This window comes from Uloborus diversus, chromosome 8 (genome assembly GCF_026930045.1).
Source record: "Uloborus diversus isolate 005 chromosome 8, Udiv.v.3.1, whole genome shotgun sequence".
Lineage (NCBI taxonomy): Eukaryota > Metazoa > Arthropoda > Arachnida > Araneae > Uloboridae > Uloborus > Uloborus diversus.
The window spans coordinates 158,901,394-158,927,626 of NC_072738.1; the positions used below are offsets into that span (position 1 = coordinate 158,901,394).

At 34.1% G+C, this 26,233-nt stretch overlaps 1 protein-coding gene across 1 annotated transcript in view; it reads left to right on the forward strand.

Annotated features, from left to right (window-relative positions):
- The window catches only part of LOC129228709 (uncharacterized), a 68,490-nt gene extending 66,474 nt beyond the window's left edge, over nt 1-2,016 (forward strand). Inside the window, exon 16 of the mRNA XM_054863393.1 lies at nt 1,665-2,016. Within this exon, the coding sequence (XP_054719368.1) occupies nt 1,665-1,810 (146 nt within the window). The 3' untranslated portion in view covers nt 1,811-2,016. The remainder of the gene's footprint in view (nt 1-1,664) is intronic.
- Nucleotides 2,017-26,233: the final 24,217 nt, after the last annotated feature.

Sequence of the window (26,233 nt, forward strand, 5' to 3'; positions counted from 1 at the left end):
ACGACCAAACTTCAAAATAAATATGAATGCATTATTTCGTCTAATATATTTACAAATTTTCAAAGTGGCTACCTTTAGGATTAATACAGATTGGTTGTTACAAAGTTTCCTTGGGTTTAAAATTATACTGTAAGAAAGGAATATAAACAAACAAGAATTATTGCATGAAACATAAAATTTGCTCACAATTTTCTTTGGCAATAACTAATTTCCTTAATAAATATTTTAGAGCACAATAAAATAAAATTATTAAACTTAAAAATAGTACCTGGGTTATCAAGAGAAGCAATAAACAATTTGTGTTAAAATTAAACACAATTTGTAATACATTTTTAAGTAAACCTAATAAACAGATTTTTTTTTTTTTAGTTTTGGTTTGGTGCAAAATTTACAAAAAATGTTCTTTTGCATCATCAGCAACAGATATATTAACATTTTTTTGTTGTTGCCAGATTCTGGTCAACTCAAAAAGAATGCTTGGAAAATCAGCCTCTGAAGAGTAGTTAAGATTTTCTTTAAAAAAAATCCATCAAGCTCCATACAAAAACAGTTCAGAAGAATTTAAGTAAAACTGGAATAAATGCAGAATTTCAGTAATTAATGAAACATCTTCAGGGATGTCCTGCGTCACAACAGCATCTATGGAACGTATTTTTTCTAATTTTTCATTCATTCAAAACAAGATTAAAAATAGACTGGGTTTGCAAAAAGCCTTTAAATTAGTTTTCTGTTTATGATGCTAAAATCCACGAAGAATATGAGCACGGTTATAATTTGTAATCTGTGTATTGTGTAAATATTTATAAATAACTCTACTTCATTGTCCGTGTTAGTAAATTTTGATTTTTTTTTTTTTTTAATCTTTCAAGTTATTATTTTCTTAGAACTCAAATTTTGGTATTTTTAAAGATTTTTTGGAATTTATAGTTATGTTTTTTGTAATGAGTTTTTCTCATATGGGAAAAGCATAGTATTTCCCAGGACAGTAAATACCGGTTTTTCCGCGGTATTTACCGGGGGCATATAAACAACTTTTACTCAGTTAGAGACCTTATAGTAGTATTGGGACTCCTGATTGGCCAGTCGACGCAAATGCACCAGCCATGTTTTTTCTCCATCAACCTATTAACAAATTTCGTTCCTCGGAAGTTATAAGTTCACGCTTGAATTTTTTAAATCTCCCCCCCCCCCCTCCTCTTTTTGAATAATGTCTAGAAGACATGTTTTGTTTCGAAATGAAACAATAATTAGAGCGCACAAAACAAGCTATACAGAAGACGGATGATGTTTTCACACGGTAGCCAATCAGCAGTCTCCAAATTTCTAGCAGAGTAAAGGTTGTTTATATGCTACCGGGGCAGTGGGAAAAACGTTGCCAACTCTGACTGAAGGAAGGCTCACATGTTTTTAGCACCCCAAAATTTTAGTCAAATCGTCGAGAGTTATGTGAAATTTGTCCAAATATTTTAGATCTTGTTAATGTTGTAGTTGTAAATCAGTAGTGACCAGCCTTTTTTTACCCGAGGGCCGCATCTCATATTGAGATGAATTTCGCGGACCGGAACGCATATAGAATGTGAAGTTGGTAATTTTAATTAAAAATGCATGGTTACAATGTTAAATATATAAACTTTTCTTTAAATGGCTCTTTCTTTTTTGCACAGGTGGGCTTGCAGCTTTATCGATCTCTATGCTCTTTATTGGTGTTGGAATCGGAATCGCTGTCATGTATCTGTATTTAAGAAAATTCGGCCCGGGTACGGTACAAGACAGAATTACAATGACTACTCGCCCGACAACATCCATCTAGAATTGTTCATTAAAAAAAAAAAAATTCATTCAAATGAAATGGAACTGTGTACATAACTGCTGAAAAAACTGTATGTATTTCTGTGGGGAATTTCCTGTTTTGGACGCGTTTGGATAAATATGTTCATGCATAACTATATCGATCTGCATAAATATGAATTATATGCATCAACATAAATGTGCTTGTGAAAAAAACATGCAATGTGAAATAAATTTTATAAGAAAACCTCCCCTGTTTTATTCTTATAATGGGGTTGTTTCTTTCAATAAAAAGTACTACTTTTAGTCCCTGAAATTGATAGAATAAGCAAAAAAAAATACAGTGAAGCACCGTTTATACGTTTTTGAAGGGACTGTATGAGAAAAGCGTACAAACGAAAAAACGTATAATAGGTATAGGTTAATGTGCATTAGACTTTGCAGGGACCAATTTTATAAACGTATAATTGATAAAAACGCATAAAAGAGAAACGTATAAACGGTGCTTCACTGTAAATAAATAAATAACATGGAGAGAGAAAAACTTTTATTTTCTCTACAGGGGTTATTGTTTATTTAACTTTTGTTTATGTCCAAATGTGGAAATAAGGCGTGGTCTTTATCACGTCAGAAGTGATGCACTTTGGCGGGCTACTCCATTGGCGTACTGAATGATTACGGATTGTTAAAAAAAAAATCCATTAAACAGTAATATTAATAGCAATCACAATGATAGTTTTAAATGAATTTTTTTCTGAAGCAAACATGAAATTCGTTAGTACACTGTAAAAAGCATTCAGAAACGTTCCTGGAAAATAATAGGCAGCTGATACGCCCAATTTCTACCAGTAACATATCCTGCAAAAACCAGGAACGTTTTTCACTAAAAGTCAGTACTTTTTCTGAAACTGCTCCTGAAACTTCCGAAGAATTGGTAAATCTCCCCTGTTAAAGTCAGTCACGTCTTGGGAACCTTCAAGAAAATTAAGTAGGTTTAATTTAATTGATTCGAGTCTTCCTGATGTTCCAAGAAAGCAAAAGAAGCAGTACTGCAACCATGACAGAATTGCAAGTAAAAACCAATTATATCCCTTGCCTTGTAAAGCTGCAACTTCGCTCTCATTGGGAACTTAGTCAAGCTAGACGGGTAGTATTTGAGCTAAAGCCGATACATTTATTAAACACGTTCAGTCAGTCTTTAAGCTGGTAGTGAAAAATCTGCATTCGTGCATCTTTTAGCAATTCAGGAAACTTTTTGACAAAGATACTTGATTTTCTCAGGAAGTAGATGAAAACCTGTGAACTCCCGAAACGTTCCACGAAAATAACCAGTAACGTTTCGGATTTTTTTTACAGTGTATTATTGCGCTATAGTATTTTTATCTTTATCTATAGTGCCAAAATATTGCGCTCTGCACTGATGGCATCAGGGAATTTTATTTCATCACTTGTGATGTCATAAGCGGAAGCGTAAAATATGAAATTGAGTCTACGCACAATAAAATATATTTTTAAAAAATACTAAACTTTGTGAAATTAATTTAAAAAAGGGTTAAAACCTATGTCTTTAAACACGCTTTTTCAGAAAAAAATATTTTTAAAATTTGGCAAACAATCCCATTGACCAGATTAATGAGTAGATCAGTGGTGCTTAACATTTTTTTACCCGAGGGCCGGACCTCATAATCAAATGGTAGATCAGTGGTGCTTAAACTTTTTTCTACTCGAGGGCCGGGTCTCATTATTAAATGGTAGATCAGTGATATTTAAACTTTTTTTACCCGAGGGCTGTACTTCATAATTAAATGGTAGATCAGTGGTGCGTAAACTTTTTTTACCCGATGGCCGGATCTCGTTATTAAATGGTAGATCAGTGATGTTTAAACTTTTTTTACCCGAGGGCTGGACCTTATAACTAAATGGTAGATCAGTGGTGCTAAAGCTTTTTTTTTTTCCCCGAGAGCCGGACCTCATAATTAAATGGTATATCAGTGATGCTTAAATTTTTTTTACCCGAATGCCGGACCTTATAACTAAATGGTAGATCAGTGATGTTTAAACTTTTTTTACCCGAGGGCCGGACCTCATAATTTAAGGGTAGATCAGTGGTGCTTAACATTTTTTTCCCCGAGGGCCGGACCTCATAATTAAATGGTATATCAGTGGTGCTTAAACTTTTTTTACCCGAGAGCTGGACCTTATAACTAAATGGTAGATCAGTGGTGCTTAAGCTTTTTTTACCCGAGGGCCGGAGCTCATAATTAAATGGTAGATCAGTGATTATTAAACTTCTTTTATCCGAGGGCCGGACCTCATTAAATGGTTATTACTAGCGAATCATAGCGCAAAAAGCTTTAAAATGCAGTGAAATTTCGTTGAAACAAACTTCAAGGGACCGCATATTTTGTGCGTCGTAACGGTAATTTGGATGTAACCGAATTCTAACAGTGTGATGGCAATGAAATCGGGACTGAATATTTATTTCGTTGAAATGGATGTTTCGTTGTAAGTGGTATTCGGTGTAACGGGAGTCCAGTGTATCCAAGAAAATCTAAACAACATGGTAAACATGAAAAAAAGGAAAGAAATTTACAAAATGGAAGCAATTATTATCATTATTTGATGCTTAAATTCTTCATGCGAAGTTTGCATCTGTTTTTCGGAAACAAATTTCTAAAACTTTGGCTCCACATTTGTGACTTTGTGACTAATCGTAGTTCTCGATTTGCAACGTTGAACAAAACCACGAACCACAGTGGTCAGCTTTTCGGGTCGCATGTGACTCTCGGGCAGCAGGTTGGGAACCACTAGAGTAGACAATGCAGAAAAGAATATGTATATGCCATTTACAAATTACTGAAAAAGATGTCGTTTTTTACGTCAGAGACTACTTCAAAAAAGAGAGTGAGCGATAAGAGAAAGTTTCTTTTAGTCAAAAACAATACAACGATTGATTTTACAAGGTGTCCAAGAAAGAACTCCCTGATTTGAAAATTGAATATCTCAACAGCAAAGACCGATATTGGAATAAAATAAACGGTATGTTTATTGTGAAACCAAGTAAAAAAAATCGTGTACAGAAACTCGGAAATTAGAAACAAAAATTGCCGACAGGGGGCGCTGCACGCTGTAATTGCATCAGAAATCCCCATAAATAGTGCAGCGAAGGGGTTTGGCGCTTCAGCAGTAGTTTTCCCTCTCAGAGGTGTTTACATTTACACTTGAAAATATCATCCAACCCCTTCGCAGCACTATTTATAGGAACTTCTATTTGCAATTACAGAGTGCAGCGTTACTAATTTCGAAGTTTCTGTACATGATTTTTATTGGTTTCGTAGTATACGTACCGTTTATTTTTTTTTCTAATATCCGTCTTTGTTACTTCCTTTTACAAAAAAAAAAGTATTGTATTTGCAAAAAAAATTTCCCTCAAAAATCGACCTTAATTTCCATTCTGCTCACCCCCAAATGATTGTTGAGTTTTTTTTCGACTCGACCACACGTGGATAAGTACCTAAGAACGTATAGTCGCGTGAAATATCCATTTTAACGATTCCCGAGTTAATTACAACGCGTTTTCTCGTGACGTCAGTATGTACGTATGTGCGTGTGTATGTCACATAACGCAAGAATGGTATGCCCTAAAAAGTTTAAATTTGGTACGCAGACTCCTAGTGGGGTCTAGTTGTGCACCTTTCCTTTTGGTTGCATCCGGGTGTTTCTAAAGGGGTCTTTTGCCCCTTTTTGGGGGGAAATCATTGTTAATTTTGATGTAAACTCAAGCGGTGTTACAATTTGAAGGACACTTGGCGATTTCTCGCCAGTCTTTTGGTCGCCAAGTTTTGTCGCCCACTTGGCGACAAAGTTGACGATTGTTTTTTTAAATCTGATTTCAATTTAGTCACTGTTGGTGATATTTAGAGAGTAAAGTATTGAATCACATTAAAATTGCCAATAATGGGAAAATGACATTAAATTGGAGTAAAAGGAAGTCATGTGATGCACACATCACCTCGTTTTTTCGAGATATTTAATTTTGTCCTTTCTTGGACACCCTGTACCATTCTGCCGTGTGCAGGTAAACGGCAGTATCTACAAAAATGAGTTTTTGAGATATTTGAAGAAACGCGTTTTTGATTTCCCACAAATATCAATAAAATATTGAAATTTTATTTTAGGCTATTCTATATGTTTATATCGACGTATTTTTCGGGCAGTTTGTTTCATTTTGATTTTGCAATCAACATTTTAATTAAAGCAGATACTGCCGTTTACCTGCTCTTCGCAGTAGTAATTTTCATGCACTTTTACTGGTAATCAGCAGTAACTGCACAATGTACTATTGAATGACCAATAATTACAAATTCAACATAATACGGAGTAGATATGTCATTACGAAGCATATTTATTGCAATGTGAATAATATATTTTATTTTAAAAAATAAATAATACCCTGTATACACTTGACATAAACTTAATGTAAATAAAAGAAATGTAATTTAAAAATAAAATAAAAGTTTATTTTTTACACAAATGTTTTTATGCCAATATAAAAATAAATTAATAAATATACATGTATATTTATATATATATATATACATGTTGGTTATAAATTTATTATTACAGAGGACATAATTTAAATAGGGTATCGACCTACATCCACTTGATATAAATTTAATCCAAAACACATTTACGTACCTTCTCAGATACCAGATATACTTTGCTGATTTAAAGTCCTTGATACAACGAACTCATTTTTTTTTGTGTTTTACCTTTTTAAACACTAAATAAAAAAAAACTTCAGTAATTTTTTTTTTTTTTTTTTTTTTTTTTTTTTTTTTTGCGCATCAACTAAATCTTGTCATGCTTCTTCTTAATTGTAATTCCTCAAAATCGCGGACGAAGGGGGGGGGGGTGCAGACATAGAAGTCTTCAGATGAAAATTATTTTTTAGGAAATCAAATTCCTTGAACTGATTATCTTCATGATCCACTTTGTAAAAGAGATTCCGGGAACCTCGGCGAAACTCAACTTTGACGATGTACGGTCTTGACATGGATTTCAGTTTCCACTGAGATTGTCCTGCAGGGAAACCACGGAAGTCATCTGTAGTCATGCTGATGACAGTCAATTTGTTATTGTTGGAGGAAGCCACAACATGTTCAAAATCGTGAAAATCAAATACATTTACTCAAAATTCAAATACTGGCAACGAATAGTCGACAAGGCAAATGTTTTGATTGCTTAACGACATTGTCGAAAACTCTTTAATGTTCCTACGTTGTCACTTGGCAACTGGAAGATTCTTTAGGCATTTTTAAAGCATCGCTTAATGTTCCGCACTTTGGAATAAAGCAATAAATATCCATGAAAATTTAGGCGAAAGAAATGCTTCGTGTGTTAACAATGGCTCTCATCGAACTACTAAAAGTGCAGCAGCTTAGTATATATAAAAAATTGTGAAAAATATCGTCTGCGACAGAACAAACAAATGGAACAGAATCGTTCTGTTGCTACACGTTTATTTATCGTCTGCCAAGCATTACTTGAGTTTACTATGTTATCTTTTATAACTGTACATTAGCAAAAAAAATTTTGTTTTATTGTTTTTAGAACATGAATATGAAGAATCAAAGTTTTTTTTTTTTTTTTTTTTAATGTTTGAGGGCTGTGAAATTACAAAATGTTTTCTTCGACTTTATTTGAAATAAGTATGATTATTTTCCCCAAGTATCTCCCCCTTTTAAGTATCTCTTTCGCTCAAGGACTAGAGACGGTAATTCCCAAATTTTGCCGGAAGATAAAATACGACCTGGCACGCATACCTACATCTAATGAGAAGCGACTAGTAATCATTTTAAAAAATGCAATATTTTCTCTAAATTTGCCAAATCAAGGATATTTTTGAGAATTCATACAATGACCTCCCATCGGGGCGTTACTGCTTGCGCTTAGTTGAGCTAAAAAGAAATCGCGAAAACCATTTATGCGTCTTGGTTCAAGTTTTGGCGGCGATTCATTTATGTTCCATTCTCTGGACAATGGTTATGGGCAGGTATGGAGCAGTAAGTACATACTGCTGATTACCTGCATAATGTAGCGATAATATCAGTTACTGCTAATCACCACTGATAAAAAAAAAATGCTTTTAGTTAGCGTTAATCAAATAAACATGTTTGCGCCATAAAACTGAAGAAACATAGATTTGAAAAATTCCAAAAAAAATTGCAGTTACTGCCATTTACCCTCCCACGGCAAAACGATCATGGGCAAAAAATTTCATGAAAATCAAAAAAATTGCAGTTACTGCCGTTTGCCTGCCCACGGGAGAAAGTTTTCGTTCTTCCGTGTGCAGGTCAAGAGCAGTAAGTGCATTCTGCCAATTACATGCAAAATGTAGCGACAAAAGCAGTTACTGCCGTTTACCAGACCACGGGAGAAAGTTTTTGTTCTTAATCGTAAGAGTAGATCCATAGAATTGGCTCTTGTGTTTATAAAATGGTTTATTGATTGTCTCATTTTTGTTAAGCAATCAAGCATTGCTCTTTGATTTCAACTCATTCAGCCATGTGCTCTGATCACAAATTGCAGTAACTCCTGATCATCTGTTCTGATGAGCGAATCCAGTGAACACTTGCAAAGCTCAGTATCTTGCGCATGCGGGGGACAGAAGCGGGGAAGTTTCATGAGAGATATTTAAAAAGTTTGAATTAAAATGGGGTTTTTTAGCATGGGTCATATTAGGAATTCGATACTGCAAAAAAGGTCTTGAATGGGATTGATATAAAAGTATTAATCCATGTTTTCTTTTCTTATCTTATAAATTTCATAGTCTATAATACATATTATGTATCTATATTTCAACACTGAGAATTGAATATAAATTTTTAACTTTTTCACGTTGAGTAAATTAATACTTCAAAACAGCTAAAGTCCAGTTACGTATTATTTATTCAGTTAATTTTTTTTATCTTTATTAATGTTTTCAAATGGGGTGGAAAATATATATTTCGATTGATAAGCAATTAGTCGGTAAAATACGCTTTGCAAGATGCGCACAGTATTTAGTATTACGCCACACAAAATTTGGAATATCATCGACATGTTTTTTCATTCATGACTAAAGCTAGTTCCTAGGAGCGAATCGCCGACCTTCGGCGTTGCTTATCGCCGAGAGGAAAACTTGATTCTTCTGCGCATGCGCGCCCGAGCTAAATCGACGTCGTGAGTGGCCACGCCGGAATCACTTGACTTTGATTTCAGTGTCACGCCGAGTAGCGACGCCAAAGCTTGATGATTTCGTTTCTAGGAAACCAGGCTTAGCTAGAAAATCTCCCGTCAAGGTATGACGAGTGAAAATTGCTTCTGCATTTGAATGAAGCAATTGCCTGTTTGGTGATATTTTAGTAGTTGAAATTTCAACCCTCACTCCCGTGTATTAACCCTAAATTCCAGTAAATAGCGTTCATAATGGACCACTTTTTCCTTTCTTCACTCTCATAAAATTACAGTCCTACCAGTAAAACTGCTAAGAACTACCAAATCCAGTTCAGCCTTGTCAAAATAAAGCATTTCAATGCATGTCAAACGTTGCCAAAAAATATTAACAAATTATAAGTAATTTACTGAATTTTTGGTGCTTCAACGATGAAATAATACCGTCAAGTATGCTATGACGCGAATTTCATTGTTGGTGACGTCAGAACGTTTCTCGATCACTGACTTTGGTTATTATATATATATATATATATATATATATATATATATATATATATATATATATATATATATATATGGATTTCTTTTAAAAAGGTACAGTATCATCAGTTTCACACAGTATAAGGCCATCTTGTTCCTGGAAATGAATTGACGTAATTATGTTTTGAAAACATAAATTATTACATTAAAAAAGCTTTCCAAATCATGGGCAAGTGATCAGTCATGTCCACAAAAGGAATAAATCTTCCATTGACAAAACAATAACTAGCTGTCCAGAAAATCAATCTGTTTTTTATGAGATAAAACCAAATAAACGTTCATGTACTGAATAACATGAATTGAAATGTATTGAATGGGCATCCTGAAAGAAAAACATAACTACTATCCCACAGTAGCTTTAGCTTAATTTGCCGTTTCCACGCTATCGACTTTATTTTATGTTATAGCCATGGAAGAATTAGAAAGTGTTTCAAATTATCTTGCTTTATTTTATTTTCTGAAAGCTGATGGACTTTCTTATGGCGCGAAAGCAAAAAGAGTTATCGAATTAGCAGAATAAATAAAAGCTATCGAATAAGCATTTTAATAAAAGCAATCGAAGTTGAGGATCTGGAAAACTAAAATGCTTTATTCAAGGTTCGTGACAGCTACAATATGCCAAAGCATAACTACATAAGAAAAACTACATACGGTTCTAGAAAAAACTTCTTACTTTTTGCTTATTGAACGGATCAGGTAATCCTTTTTGAAGGAGAATGCTTGCAGTTTTTAAAACCGTTTAGTTAAACATTACAACTGAATTCAGAAAGTTACCGCCCTAGCCAGGCCTAAGGGTGCTGAATATACTTGCCTTGCCTTCATTATTCGAGTTGAACCGAACCATTGCTTCGGTCACTCGTCTGGTCAGTGCTAATTCTGCAATTAGCTACCAGTTTGTTTAGCTCTCTTGGCTTCCTTAAGAGGTTTTCCACCTCCAGTTCAGTCACTCCTATGCCGGGCTGATGAATGCTAATAAGCGCGAAACTGCAGTCCTCGGATGGAGTTGACGGAGATGGCGGTGTTTTTCATGTATTACAACTGAATGTTTCATATCTAACATAACCTGCTTAAAAAAAGGGAAGATTTGTGTGGTGCTATAATATTAAATAACTTACGCAGTTTAGTAGTAGTGTGTTTTGTTAAGCTAGGAAAGAAAAGATAATTAATCAGCGATGCTTTTGACTTAATCCTAATTTTAAACAAGAAACGTTGCAAAGAATTATGTAAATTTCAAGTTATTCCTCTAAAAAAGGAAAAGAAGAAAATGCGAAAACCAACAAATAAAACCAAGAAATGCACCAATTCGTAAATCGAGGTATAAATTTGGAAACATGATTTCTTATTTAGCATCTACGTTGAAAAATACATGCAAGTTTTAGAAATCTTGGAATTCAAAACAAAACCAACCTTAAATTATTTTCTGAGATTTTAATGCTTCATATTAATGAAATGGTTACAGATGTAAATTCTATTTTTACTAGAAAACGCCCGTCAAGATATGAAGACTGAAAATTGCTTCTACATTTGAACGAAGAAATTGCCTGTTTGGTGATAGTTTCATAGTTGAAATTTTAACAATAACTCCAGTGGATTAACTCTAAACTCTAGTAGGTAGCGTTCATTGTTGACTACCCTTTCGTTTCTTTATTCCCCTGAAATGGCACAGTCTTGCCAGCAAAACAGTTAAGCAATCGGATCCAGTTCAGCCCTGTCTAAATAAAGCAGATCCCTGCATGTCAAATATTACCAAAAAATATTCTCAAATTATCATGCCGTGGCGCCACTTTCAATGTTGATGACGTCAGGAGCGTTACTCGATCATTGGCTGTTATATATATGAGGATGCGAAAGCACGCATTTAATAAGAAAGTGTTATTGTTGAAGATGAATTCCAAATGTTATATCTTAAGCGCTGTTTTATGCACCTACAGTATAACGTTCGTTGAACCAAATTCTGTGTTTAAAAGTTTAAAGAAAAGAATAAAGCCAATGAATGTATTCCTACATGTAATATTTCTTTACAACATGCTAATAATACTCAGGTACAAAATGTATACTAAGGGAAGTCTTTCCGATTTGTTTTGTAATATTGTATCCCTATTGCTTTTATATGTCATGCAATCGAAAGAACGGCAAATACTGAACTTTCTCCAAGCGTTTGATGATCTTCTTGCTAGCTCTAAGGCTGACATGTCCAAAGAACATAAAATTTTGAAAATAAATTTAATAATAGCTGCATCGGTTCCAGTTGCCTTCGCAGCTACTACAATTCTGGCACTATTGCATCACAGACCACAACATTACATGGAATTCTGGTTTTCTGGACATTCTCCAAATATAGGAAGGTATATGGAGGATTACCTGCTATTTATATGCGCAGTTATATACTACAGTGTCTATTTGACCCCATGCATTTTCTCAGCAATTTACATCTATTTTTGCAACGCTATAGCTAAGTGTATTTCATGTGTTTCTGGCCATGATGAATTTTCTTCAGAAGATTTGGTTACCAATTTCAAAATTCATCAATTAATCAGTAACTGCTGCTATCGGTTAGACAACTGCTATTCTTTTCCAGTTTTCTTGATGCTTTTGCAATACTTTAGCAGCCTTTTCATGGCCATCTCATTATATTTGCCAACTACAGCCGTTCCAACCTCCATTATGTTTCTAGAGTCAGTTTTGATATTCATCATTTCCGGAAGTAGTATTGCAAATATTATCATTTCCGGTTCTAGAATACCTGAAAACTTAATGAAAGCGGAATCCAAATATCGGTGTATGTACCGAGAATTTCTGTTGAATGTTGAAGCAGTTCTAGTTCGTACCTCGTTACTCGGCAAAAATTGAAAGCCCTCAGCAGTGTGGAGATCCAACATCTCACTATTTTCAAGATGATAAATATAAACAGAAGTTTGTTAATCAGTTCGTTTGGTTGCTTCCTGACCTACGGATTTTTAATTTTGCAATTCACCCCTCATTCTGTAAGCTAAACAAAAGCAAAATAAAGACACTGTTTGAAAAATGCAGAATGCTTACAGCGAAGCTCTTCTCTAAAAATCAAGTTTAATAAAATGTCATGAAAGACATTGCCAAATACACAAACTGCCGGTGGAGGAATGCGGTGAATAAGCTTTGTAGGTTTCAAACAGTAAGGGAAGGTGGGGCACCTTGGGACACCAGCAATAATCCTAATAATTATCATCTTAAATAATTGAAATCTTATTACTAAAAACATTTTCTACTGCTGTTTCCAGAGCAGATGCATTAACAGCAGTGAACTTCCTTTTTTCTCTTCTAGATCTCACCATTTCTGTTATTTTAATAATATTTTAAAACTAGCTACCGAGAAAAAAAATTAATTTTTTGTGTAACAGTAGCCATTTTCTCGATTTTAGTTCATTTAAAGTCATCAGATTCATTTGGTACAATGAAATAGGCTTTTTCTGTGGGCTGTCACTGGTAGAGCAGCTTGCGACAGTGTCCCAACCTGCCCCACTTAGATTGTTATTATATATCAACTTTTTAAAAGTTAAACTTAGCAGCACAATACATTTTTTAACCTTAAAATTATTATAAAATGACATATTTTAATACCCACATGCTCTTATTGAAATTATTTCATTTCCTACTTAAAAATTTCAATACTTAAAACACCTATCAAAACAAAGAAAATTAGATCAGTCTTTAACTGTTCATGTGAGAAATTCCAAAGTACACTGAAGAGTACATCCTGCTAACATGTCCTAAGAGAACAATTTTCTGTTTACAAAATATAAGCTGAAATTTATTGTGGCCCAAGGTTGTCCATATCCCAAGGTGCCCCACCTTCCCCTAATATTGTGTTCAATCAAAAGTATAAATGGTCATTTTTTTATCAAAAGCCATATGCCTGTCACATATGCATTTTCAAAGTTAATAAATTGGTTTTTGCATTAGCATTTCGATCATTTATATTGTCAACAACACACGCAATACCAAATATTAATTAATTATTACTGTTTTATAAGTTTGTTGAACGTTGTGATCATCATATACAACCTGAATTAGTCTTAAAGCCTCTTCCGCCTCCACCGATCAATCCATCGGATCCTTGGTCAGCCTGCACACTGCAAAAAGCTGTCAAAAACGTTCCTGGAAAATAATGGGCAACTAATGAGCCTAATTTCTGCCCGTAACATATCTCGCCAAAAACAGGAATGTTTCCCCTAAATATCAGTCACCTTCCTGAAGTCATCCTTAAAACTTTCTAAATGATACAGAAATATCTCCGGTTAAAGCTAGTCATGTTTCAGGAAACTTCAGAGAAAACTTTTAAGTATTAGCTTGACGCATTCCTGATTTGCCAAGAAAGCTCCAAATGTATTTTTGCAATCAGGGCCTCCGCTGAGACAGCATTGCAAGTACCAAGCAACTCACTTCCTATTTGCAAGGCTGCGGAATCCAGAGACTTGTTCGCTCTCACTAGCCGCGTTCATAACGCACTTTTCGACCCCGGTAAATCTCCGCTCTGGCTCCACAAAAAAACCTATTGAAAACTTCCCCGTTTCCATGTTAAAAGAGGTTCTCCGATTATACCAGAGAAAGCGGTTTTTACCCAGCATCCTTAGCGGCTAGTAGACGAACTTGTTTCGTGTTAATGCGTTCGGGGTAAAAACACCGCTTTCACTCTAGAAGCTAGCAGGAGTAAAAAGATTCCACATAAACGCCGCAAACAACCGGAATCCGGTGAAAAGCAGGTTTTTTCCGGGGTCGAAAGTGTCCATGGAAACGGCTCTACTGGGAGCTAGTCGGGATGAGCCGTAAGCGCACTTAAGCTGATATTTACTAAATACGTTCAGTTAATCTTCAAGCTGGTAACTAAATATATTTTTCTCAGCAGTGAAAAGTCTAAATTTGTGCAATTTGAAGTAATTCAGGAAACTTTTTGACAAAGATAATTTTCACAGAAAACTGGTAAAAAGCTGCGAAATCCCGAAATGTTCCATGGAAATTACCAGTAACCTTTTCAGATTTTTTTTACAGTGTAGGTCTGTAGTTCATCAGTCTTTTTCGCCTTCGGTTGTCGTCCATTTGTTCCACACGTCACTTCCATATTTCCTGAAACTCCAATACAGTGCCCGCCACTAATAAAATCACTGGATTATAAAATCAGCCGCTTTATAAAATCAAATCTGGAAGAACAGAATCATTACTATATCAAAATATGTTAGAATTATCCTTTAATAAAATCATCCTCGCCGTTTTATAAAATCAAACTTTTGGAGAGCATATGCTAATTCTTCTCTGAATAGAACCAGGATTTTATTTTTTCTTTCAAGATTTAAAACAGTGCAGCATAAAATAACAAATTCACATAAACAAAAACGAAAAAAAAAGGTGAAGTTTGTACGTTTTTTTTTCCTTGGGGAGTTGAATGAAAAAAAAAAAAAAAGAAGAAGAAGAAGAAGAAGAAGAATGAAGCAGCCACAAGAGAACTGTTTCAGAGCCATATATTTAGTTGGTGCTGCCTGTTTCCACTTCGCAGATCTGTTTCGACTTGCAGCCTGACCACTGAGTTTCAATCAGTTCGTGCACATTCAGCTATCTACAGGGGTTGACAGTTCATTTTTACAATTAAGTTAAAATTGTTAGCTAGCAAGTCGTGATGACTTGAGTGTGAAAGATTAATCCGAAATTTTTAATAAGTATGACAAGTTTCCTTAATGTAGTTAGTGTGATGCTGCAATTAAATTAGGGATTTCTCAATCTTTACTTTCAAATTCTCTTACTCAAACAAAAATAAGTCAATATTTTAAGACCCTTGTGAAATTTTAAAAATGTACCTTATGTAAGTTAAAATATCAACTGTATTTTGCAACTAAACTAAAATAATACAATACAACTAAACTAAAAATAAAATACAACTAATCGTAATTTATTCCTTTTTTAGAGTATTTATACTTGAAAACCTTATATTTTTTTCAGTGCATGAGTGCCGGTTTATAAAATCAGCCGCTTTATAAAATCAAATGTCCTCAGAACGAATGTGATTTTAATAAGCGGCGGACACTGTATTTTGTTGGTGACGTTAAATATATTCAAGCCTTTGCATATGTAATCATTAGTCAGTGTCGGTCCATTCTTGTGCACTCCATTACCAAGGATTGAGTTCTAGATTTTTCATTCGCACGTACATACATTAATCGTAAACATTTTTTTTACTTTATTGAAGAGCTAATATGCGTATGTGTGTGCACATGGATACCAAGTGTTCACTTGATAAAACTTTCAAATAACAAATTTAGATCGGAAGAATGGCACCAAAAAAACTTCAACTCTATAAGTAAATTAGCATTTATGTCTTGTAGTATAAAGGTAAAAACGTTTTTTCCAGCTTTTAAATACTTGTAAAATCTTTCAGGCGTATCTAACTAAACGATATGTCCACGGCCGCATATATACCATCTTTACTCAGCTAGAGACCTTGTGATGCATTTTAGACTCCTGATTGGTTAGTCGACGTAGATGAGTCAGCCATGTTTTTACCATGTGAACAAATTTCGTTCCTCAGAAATTCTGAATTCAGGATTGAATGTTTTCACCCCCCCCCCTCCCTTTGGATAATGTCTATAAGATAAGTGTTTCGAAATGAAACAATAACTAGAGCACGCTAAACAAGCTATAAAGAAATGGAAGACGTTTTTACTTGATAACCACTCAGCAGTCCCCAAATTTTTTTCATGATCTCTAGCAAAGTAAAGGTCGCTTATATGCTCCCGGGCCCCCCAAAATTCGTTTATGAGTAAACCTTAAATTTCTGTGCATCGTTCTAAGTTAATGTATACGTTCAAGTATAGATAGGTTTGCCAGATTTCATAAATGTTCAACCGGAACACCAGCATGCCTCCCCCGCTCCTACCTCCATCGATGCAGGTATTCAAAAGAGTTCAGACAGCCGGTTTTTAAACTTTTTTAGAGAGTAGTTCATATTTAATTCTATGAATAAGTGTTGTTAATTATAAACCTAAACCAGAGGTAACATTAAATGGCACAAGGTGGTAAATTTAAACATTTAATTTTCTTCCTGTTAATATTTTTAAGTTACTTAAATAAAAGGAGACTTTGAATGAGGAATAAAAATTTGAACAGTACTTATACATATTTGCATTAGTTAGAACTTTTTTTGGAAAGAATTTTTTAGTTTCTATCTGGTAAAAATCTTTACACGCTAATCCAATATTAATTTTATATGTTAATGTTACAAATGACAAAGTAATTATCCTAAATAATCATTCACAATTAATTATTTTTAAACTTTCTTTATTCATCTATAATAAAATTTATCTTTTACTTTGCTTGAAGTTAACAGGCCGGGACGCCGTAATTTTGTCTGAAAACCTAGACGCCTGGCAATCGAAAATAGGGGAAAACAGAAAACTGGTATAAAGAAAATAAATATTCGTTAAACATGTATTAAGCTCAAACATTCTTGAATATTTAAAATCATGATAAATGGCAATGTACCTATATTTGTTTCATACGAACGTGATCAAAATTTTATTGTCAATCCTTCCAAACAACCATAAAACAACTTTGTGTTAGAAAGAAAATTGTAATTTGTATTTTTTCAAGTCAGTATCATATATTGTTCAAGTACAAAAAAAATTCCTGAAGTTCACGAATCACATTTTCATGACTTAGCAAATCACACGTTTCCGTGTACTTTTTCAATCAGTTATTTTCTCAAAAACATTCATTGGATCAAAGGGCCGATGTATTTTCACAGTGATAGATAACACAATCCCTAAAAAAGGTTCAAAAAAATCCATGAATTGTATTACACAAATTGAATTGAAATAGATTATATGTTAAACTTATAGCATCTATAACACGCTATCTAAAATTGTAATTTGTATTTTTTTAAGTCAATATCATATATTGTTCAAGTACAAAAAAAAATTCCTGAAGTTCACGAAGCACATTTTCGTGACTTAGCAAATGACACGTTTCCGTGCACTTTTTCAATCAGTTATTTTCTCAAAAACATTCATTGGATCAAAGAGCCGATGTATTTTCAGTAACAGATACCACAATCCCTAAAAAAGGTTCAAAAAAATCCATAAATTGTATTGCACAAATTGAATTGAAATAGATTATATTTTAAACTTATAGCATCTATAACACGTTACCTAAAATTGTAATTTGTATTTTTTTAAGTCAATATCACATATTGTTCAAGTACAAAAAAAAAAATTCCTGAAGTTCACGAAGCACATTTTAGTGACTTAGCAAATCACACGTTTCCGTATACTTTTTCAATCAGTTATTTTCTAAAACATTCATTGGATCAAAGAGTCAATGTATTTTCAGTAATACTACAATCCCTAAAAAAGGTTCAAAAAAATCCATAAATTGAATTACACAAATTGAATTGAAATAGATTATATGTTAAACTTATAGCATCTATAACACGCTATCAACTCCCCCCCCCCCCCCCCCCCCCCACGATAGAAAATATCACTCTCCGAGGGTCCTCGTACCTGTTACTGAAGTGACACGCCCATCTACGGAACCCTCGGGATAAATATTGGCGGTAGAATTGGAAAGCATTTCAAATGAATTACGTTTGCTGATCTTGTATGGAAATTGATTGATTTGAAATGCGTGAAAAGCGATTTTATAAGAATAGCTTTGTAAATAAAAGTTTTGATTTGATGCATATAACAACAAAAACACGTCAAAGTGAAGTGCTGCTATACTCATTCAAGGAAAAATAACGTTAAGTTCTTAGAAGAAAAACTACTTCACCTCAATAGTTGAACAGAACAATGTATTTTACCCAGTGGAAAAAAAATATTTTGTTTTCAATGCATATTGGTTTTTAAGGATCTTTGTGTTTTTGAGGATCGAGCGTTTTTTTCAATAAATATGAAAGTTTAATAGCGCTCACCATTCAACTTATTACAGAGAATAAAAAATATAATGTGTATTCTTTTTCTGTGAAACAACTCGAAAATGTATTTTAATCTGGTAAAGTTTTCCCATTGAAATCATAGGTACGCAGATTGTTATTATTACTAAACTTAAAAAATTAAACACTTATTCCATATCAAAAGTTAAAAACATTTAAGGAAAGTGAAAAGAAGAAGAAGACAATGCTTACCCCAGTTGGAGACAGAACTCCAAACACAAATAAAAGTATTTAGGTAGCTCAAAAAAATTTAAAACATTTTGAAAAAAAGAAAAAAATAAAAACACAAAATAGCTTGAACATCTAAATGCATAACCAAGAAAATGAAACTCAAAGTATGACTTTCAACCAGCTCCTAAGCTTAAATATTCATATTTTTAGCAACAATTTTGAAGCTTAATATTTTATGAATTCTACTTCGTTCTGTATGTGCGCGTTTGAAGAAAAATGACTTCTTATGTAATCTACTTTCACGTAACTATAATGAAAAACCTCAAAGAAAAAAATTAATGACAGAAGATTTCTTCAATGATGTATATTGTGAAAACTGTTTTATCCGCCTACGGTATAGCGTGCTTCAAATCCGATTCTGTATTCAGAATTTTGAAAAAACGAATGACACCAATGAACATTTACCTACACATAATATTTCTTTACAACATGTCAATAATACTCAAGTATTCACTAGTTTCTAAAGGAAGCTTTTCCGATTTGTTTTGCAATATTGTATCCCTATCTCTTTTGTATGTTGTGCAAATCAAAGAGCAGCAAATAATGAAATTTCTCCAATTGTTCAATGGTCTTATTGTCTGCTCTGAAGTCGATCTATCCAAAGAATTTAAAATTTTGAAAATAAATTTAATAAAAGTTGCAGTGGTCCCTTTTGTCTTCGCTGCTACCACAGTTCTAGCACTTTTAAAATGTAGACCAAAATCGTACATAGAATTCTGGTTTTTTGGACTTTCTCTAAAAATGCAGAGGTACCTCGAAGATTTCCTGCTATTCATATGTGCATTCACTTACTACAGCGTCTTTTTAACACCGTGTCTTTTCACAGCAATTTACACCTTCTTCTGCAATGCTTTAGCAAAGTGCATTTCATATACTTCTGGCGTTGCAAAATTTTCTTCCGATGATTTGGTAACCAAATTTAAAATTCATCAGTTAATCAGTAAATGCTGCTATCAATTAGACAACTGCTATTCTTTTCCCGTTTTCTTGATGCTTTTGCAATACTTCAGCAGTCTTTTCATGGCCATCTCATTATATTTGCCAAATACAGACGTACCAGCCTCCATTATGTTTGTAGAGTCCGTTTTGATATTCATTGTTTCCGGAAGTAGCATTGTAAGTATCATCATTTCCGGTTCTAGAATACCTGAAAACTCAGTGAAAGCGGCTAACAATTATCGGTCTACGTACCAAAAATTACTGATGAACTATGGTAGCCTTTCAGGTACTTCGTTTCTCGGGACTCTGCAAAAATTGAAAGCCCTCAGCAGTATGGAGATCCAACATCTCACTGTTTTCAAAATGATAAATATAAACAGAAGTTTGTTGATCAGCTCATTTGGTTGCTTCTTGACCTATGGATTTTTAATTTTACAATTCACCCCTTATTCTGTAAGCTGAATAACTAGTAAAATAGAGACGCTTTTTCAAGGCTGAAAAAGAAATACTGTCAAGATTTTGTCAAAAAATGGAATCTAGTAAATTGAAAACCTCCTGAAAGAATTTTCCAAGTACAAAAGTTGTCAAAGAAAGAATAAAAAATGATGTTTGTACATTTCATATAGTAGCATTATTTTCAATCCAGAATTTGTTCAGTCACTTTATCACCAAAGCACATATGCATGCACATATACGGTATGATTCAAAAGTTTCAAGACTGATCTTGGAACTAGACATTTATTGGACATAAGTACAGTGGACTAAAATTATTCAAAATATGATCTTTCAGCATCAACAAGGCGCTGCCACAGCGTCTTCCATTGTTCGTAAGCCTTCTGGAAGTCCTCGGGAGACATGCTGTCAAGGGCATCCTATCGTCGAAAGCCTGCTGGATTATCGTCGAAGTCTACTGGATTATCGTCGAAGCCTACTGGACAAGTTTTGTTCCGTCGATGGAGTGAAACTGCTTCCTTTTTAGGACTGTCTTGATTCGGGGAAGAGGAAAAAGTCACTTGGAGCCAAGTCGGAACTGTAGGGTGGCTGCGACAGTGAAAACACTTCGAACTTGACCAAAAGTTCCTCGGCGGCGCGCAACGTGTGAGTGTGCGCGTTGTCGTGGTGGAGAATCCAATCGCCCTTGATCGCCGGGCGGACCGATCCCTCAAACGGCGAGGGGTTCTAAGTGCTAGTCCATTTTCGTATATCCCACTTTCCGACCGAGGTCAATGACACGCACATAGTCCGCGCGCTTCCTTTCGCGGTAAAAATCAGTCTTGAAACTTCTGAATCACACCTTGTATGTTATCAAAATGAATTTAAGTTTAAAAAAACTTTTCGAATTTTCAAAATTAATTTGAATTCTGAAATTTTGAATTCAAATTATGTTTTTCGCAATCACGAGTTGCGACAGGACCCTACTCATATAAGGTTACTACCCCACTCGCTTGTTTCTAGAAACGGTTCCTGTCCCTACTCTTGGGCGGTTACATGTGTATAGTTGTGTATGTGTAGGCTTGAATGGGTGCAGGCTTGTGTGTGTGTGCATAAAGCTGTGTGTATGCACATTGGCGTGTGTGTATTTGTGTAAAGGCGCGTGTGTGTATGTGTGAGTGTGTATGAGCGCGCATGTGTCTAGGACATGGACGCTACCGACCAGGAGCAGCGGCTGCTGTGAGGAGCCGCACCTGCAGAGGACGGTGGGGGTTGAAAAAGGAACCGGACATCAAGGACGGTCAAACAATTAGCAATCGTGATTGCTCAAAGAAAAATAAATGTCCTTTGATTTTAACTCATTCTTTGAATATCCATTAAACTTTTTTATTTGATCAGAAGAAAAATATGCTTTTAGTTTCTCGAAGTATATCCTTAACACATTTTTGGCGTTTAACTGACGAGAAAAATTTCTTTTCTTAGGGATACTTTTGGTTGAAGACATGATCTTTTCCGCCGCTATTTGCTCAAATGTGTAATTTTTATCAATTTAGCACTAACAAAACGTCAAACTGTTTTACTTAAGTAATATTTTTTATAACTTTAAGGCTTTTCAAACAGCAAGAGTTGAAACAAGATTTTACCCAACACAACACGCTGTGCAAATTGATTCCGCTGTTATCTGTTTATATTTATAATTTTTTCCTTTATTTATTTATTTTTATTTTTATTATTATTATTTTTTTTTTTTGTCTGCCCATCTTTATTCTTGGCGGGGGGAGGGGAGAGATTTCCATTTTAATTAAAACAAAACAGTTTCAAAAAGAATCAAAACATTTCATAATCCGCACAAATTACACACATCTTGAACAGTTTTGGCTGAAAATAAAGATTTTTTTTTCTCTACGCATCATTTTTTTAAGAACCTATATTTTACGCCCTTTTTTGACAAATTTGTTGTTCCCTCCAAAAAAAAAAAAAAGTAGGTCGTTCCTGGCTCAAACACTATGTTACATGAACAGCTTGTGAATCCACAACACGCTTTCTTTCACCATTATATATCAAATAGAGTTTAATGAAAGTATATGTAAAAGCTCTAGACAAAGTAGGAGGGGCTCTCTTGCATAAAATGCAAGTGAGGCAAGGGTAAAAGAAGATATTTTTACTGACTCATAAATCATGGTGGTCTTTCATTAAGGAGAGTTTGAAAATAAGCTACTCGATATAGAAATGTAAAGCCCTGCTGGCATATCAAATCAGTTTTTTATTCCCACATGAGAAATTCGGCTCCCGCAAAAGTCTTCAATAGTAGACTATTTTGATTTTGAAACAAGAATCAAGCATTTATTGTTTACTAGGGATACCCGCACGCCTTTGCCCGTAATAGAAAAATCAAAAGGTCTTTTGGTTTGCCTGTATATTTACAAATAATGTATGGTGAATTTTCTCGCCAGTTGGCTTGTACCCATCTTACGGTTCCACGTTATGATAATTTCGTATCTCGCCAATTGGCTTGTGCCCATGTTATGGTTCCACGTTATGATAATTTCGTAATTTACTCGTCCATCTTATGATATTTTTTTTTCTTAAAATTGGAATAGAAAAAGAACCACATCGAATTTTCGAAAAATCGCTTCTAGGTGCACACCCCCATGCTACATACTAACTTTGTGCCAAATTTCATGAAAATCGGTCGAACGGTCTAGGCGCTATGCGCGTCACAGACATCCTGCAGACATCCAGACATCCAGACATCCTCCGGACAGAGAGACTTTCAGCTATATTATTAGTATAAAATTGGAATAGAAAAAGAACCACATCGAATTTTCTAAAAATCGCTTCGAGGTGCACACCCCCATGCTACATACTAACTTTGTGCCGAATTTCATGAAAATCGGCCGAACGGTCTAGGCGCTGTGCGCGTCACAAACATCCTACAGACATCCAGACATCCTCCGGACAGAGAGACTTTCAGCTTTATTATTAGTAAAGATAAAGAAGGTAAAGATAAAGAAGATATATACATAACAGATAGTTTTAATTCAAAGAAGAGACTTGACAAAATGACAAGCTTTGCAGCGCATCTCTCCCCGAAAGTAAACATTATTCAAGTAGAAAAGCGGCAACTCAGCATTTCTATAAGCACCAGTTGTTCCCCCTGTTGCGCGCTTAGTGAAAAGATACCTTTTCGAGGTTTTGATGCCTTCAATAATGGATTTGCTACTTTTAGCAGGATCGATTAAAGAGTAAAGCCCTGGCTTCCTAGAAGCGAAATCACCGAGCTTTGGCGTCGCTACTTGGCGTTATTCCGATAAGTAGCAGAGTTTGTGCACGCAGTGCCATTGCCTGGTGTAGTTAGAAACTGAGAGATAACTAGCATATTAATTTAAAATATATTTATTCTTATACTCAAGAATTAACGTAAAATAAAAGTATTTACAGAACATGTTAAACAGACAAAATCAACACATAGAATCACACGCACATGGATACAGTCGACTGCTTAAATACCTTCTTAAGCTACAGAAATTTGCATACGGTTAAGCAAATGAAACAGTTAATACATTACGACAGAATAAAATTAAAATTCCAACAAACGGCCCCATCTGTCGTAAATGTAGTTTTTTTTTTTTTCAATAGAAAAACAATCATTCAAAAATCTTACTAATAGCAAGTTGAAACTTTGCAAACAAAAGAGGTTTTGTCAAAAAGTCCGCTCCATTACTTTTAGAGTTCACAAATTTCAAATCAAAAACATTTTCATCTATCATTTGTCTAATAACTTGACACCTTATATCAATATGTTTAGTTTTAAAATTTTCCTGGCTATTTTTCGTAAAATAAATTGCAGATTCATTGTCACAATATTGAATAGGTTTAATTACACCACATAAATTTAGTTCATTTAAAACTCTGGAATACCAAGTTAACTCTTTTACACTTTCAGTCAAGGAAATGAATTCAGACTCCATTGAACTGAGTGCTACGCATTTTTGCTTTGATGATTTCCATGTAAACGGAACGTTACAGAAGTAAATTATAAAGCCACTACTTGAATGTCTTTTAGTCAGATGACACCCCCAGTTGGCATCTGAATATGCACATAAGTTTAATGATTCTACATTCGAAAAATTTATCTTGTAACTTTTGGTAGCAAAAACATAATTTAAAATGTCTACTACTAGTAACCAATGTTGATATGTATATCCATTACAAAATTGTGACATTACATTTACAGAAAAACTTATATCTGGCCTTGATCTGGAAGCCAAAAATGACAAACAACCGATTAAAGTTCGGTACGGAAATTTCCTCATAATTTCAGTTTCTACTATCTCACTTTCGTTGACTTTACCTGGTAAAACATAACCAGTTTTGAATGGTAGTTTAACGTAACTTTTAGGCAAATCTTTAAATTTTAACTCTAGTTTTTCAATATAGGTTTTTTGATGAATGAATAACATACCATTAATGCTTTCAAAATTAACACCAAGCAAATATTTAGTTAATCCTATTTCGGTTATTTCTAAATTATTTTTCAACATTCCAGTTACTAATTTTAGTACTTTTTCATCTTTAGCGAATAGAACAAAATCATCTACATAGACAACTAAAACAGCATTATCATTCATTTTATACAAACAGTTACACCATTTTAACTTGTGAAAACCAATATTTTGCAATATACTGTCCAGTTCAGAATTCCATTCTCTTCCACTTTGTTTCAAACCATAAATAGATTTTTCTAATAAACAAACCTTATTTTCAGCACCATTTACAACAAACCCAGGTGGCTGCTTCATGAAAATAGTTTCTTTTAACGTACCATATAAATAGGCAGATTTCACATCTAATTGCACATGATACCATTTTAACATTGATACCAATAAAATGAACATTAGTTTTATAATAGAGAAATTGATAACTGACGAAAAATAATCATGAAAATGAATTCCATATTTCATTTCATACCCTTTTGCACATAGTCTTGCCTTATATTTCTTGCCATTTTTCTCAGTATTTTTTATATTATAAACCCACCTACAACCTAATATTGCAGCATCTTTTGGAGGATCAACCAACCGCCAAACTGTCCTCTTTTGCATCATGTCATATTCTTGCTGCATCGCGGCATTCCATTTCTCCCTGTCTGGATTAATTTGTACATCCTCAAACGATTTAGGAATTTCAACGTTATAAATTTCAGTTTGAAAAATTTCATTTAAATCAAGGTCAGAATCACTAGAAGATTCTTTCAAATTTTCCGCTTTAGGGTGTTTAGTTTTTGGAACAAAATCAAATTTCTTAGGTTCATAAGCTATTTTATTTTTCCTACAATACTTTCTTACGTCATTTAAAGACCTTAATCTTACGTTTGTGATTGGGGTATAATAATAAACATCAATTCTTGTACTTTTTGTTCTAGGTTTTTCAACTCTATTCCATTCTGAAATATCTATAGAACTTAAAGTTTTACGTTCATTAGGTTTTTCGTCTTCATCGTCTCTTAAGTTTTTATCCGGAATTTCATGATTGAGATCAAGTGTCGTGTTCTTAAAATTGGGCATTGTTTCGATTGGGCATTGATTAAAATTTGAATTCGTGTATTTATAAGAATTATTTTTCCCAAATAATGCATTTACACCATTTCTATTTTCATCTATACGCACATGTATAGTTTCTATAACTCTCCTTTCTTTTGGAATATAAATCCTATACCCTTTAGTTTTGTTCGCATATCCAACTAAAATTCCTATCAAAGCTTTAGGTTGAAGTTTATGTCGTTTAACTTTAGGAACGTGAACATATGCTAAAGATCCAAAAATTCTTAAATGTCTTACCGAAGGTTTGAATCCCGTCCATATTTCCTCTGGCGTTAGACCTTCCGTTAAACTGTGCTCAGTTCTATTTTTTGTGTGAACATACATTAAAAGAGCTTCCCCCCAAAATTCAGGTTTCAATCCACAGTCCTGTAGCATTGCTCGAACTGCATTCATAGCTACTTTATTGAAATTTTCCGCGACTCCTATTTGTTCCGAGGTATAAATTGAAGATCTTTCAATTTTTATTCCTAACTCGGTCAAAAATTTCTCGAATTGTTTATGCGTAAATTCAAGACCGTTATCTGTTCGC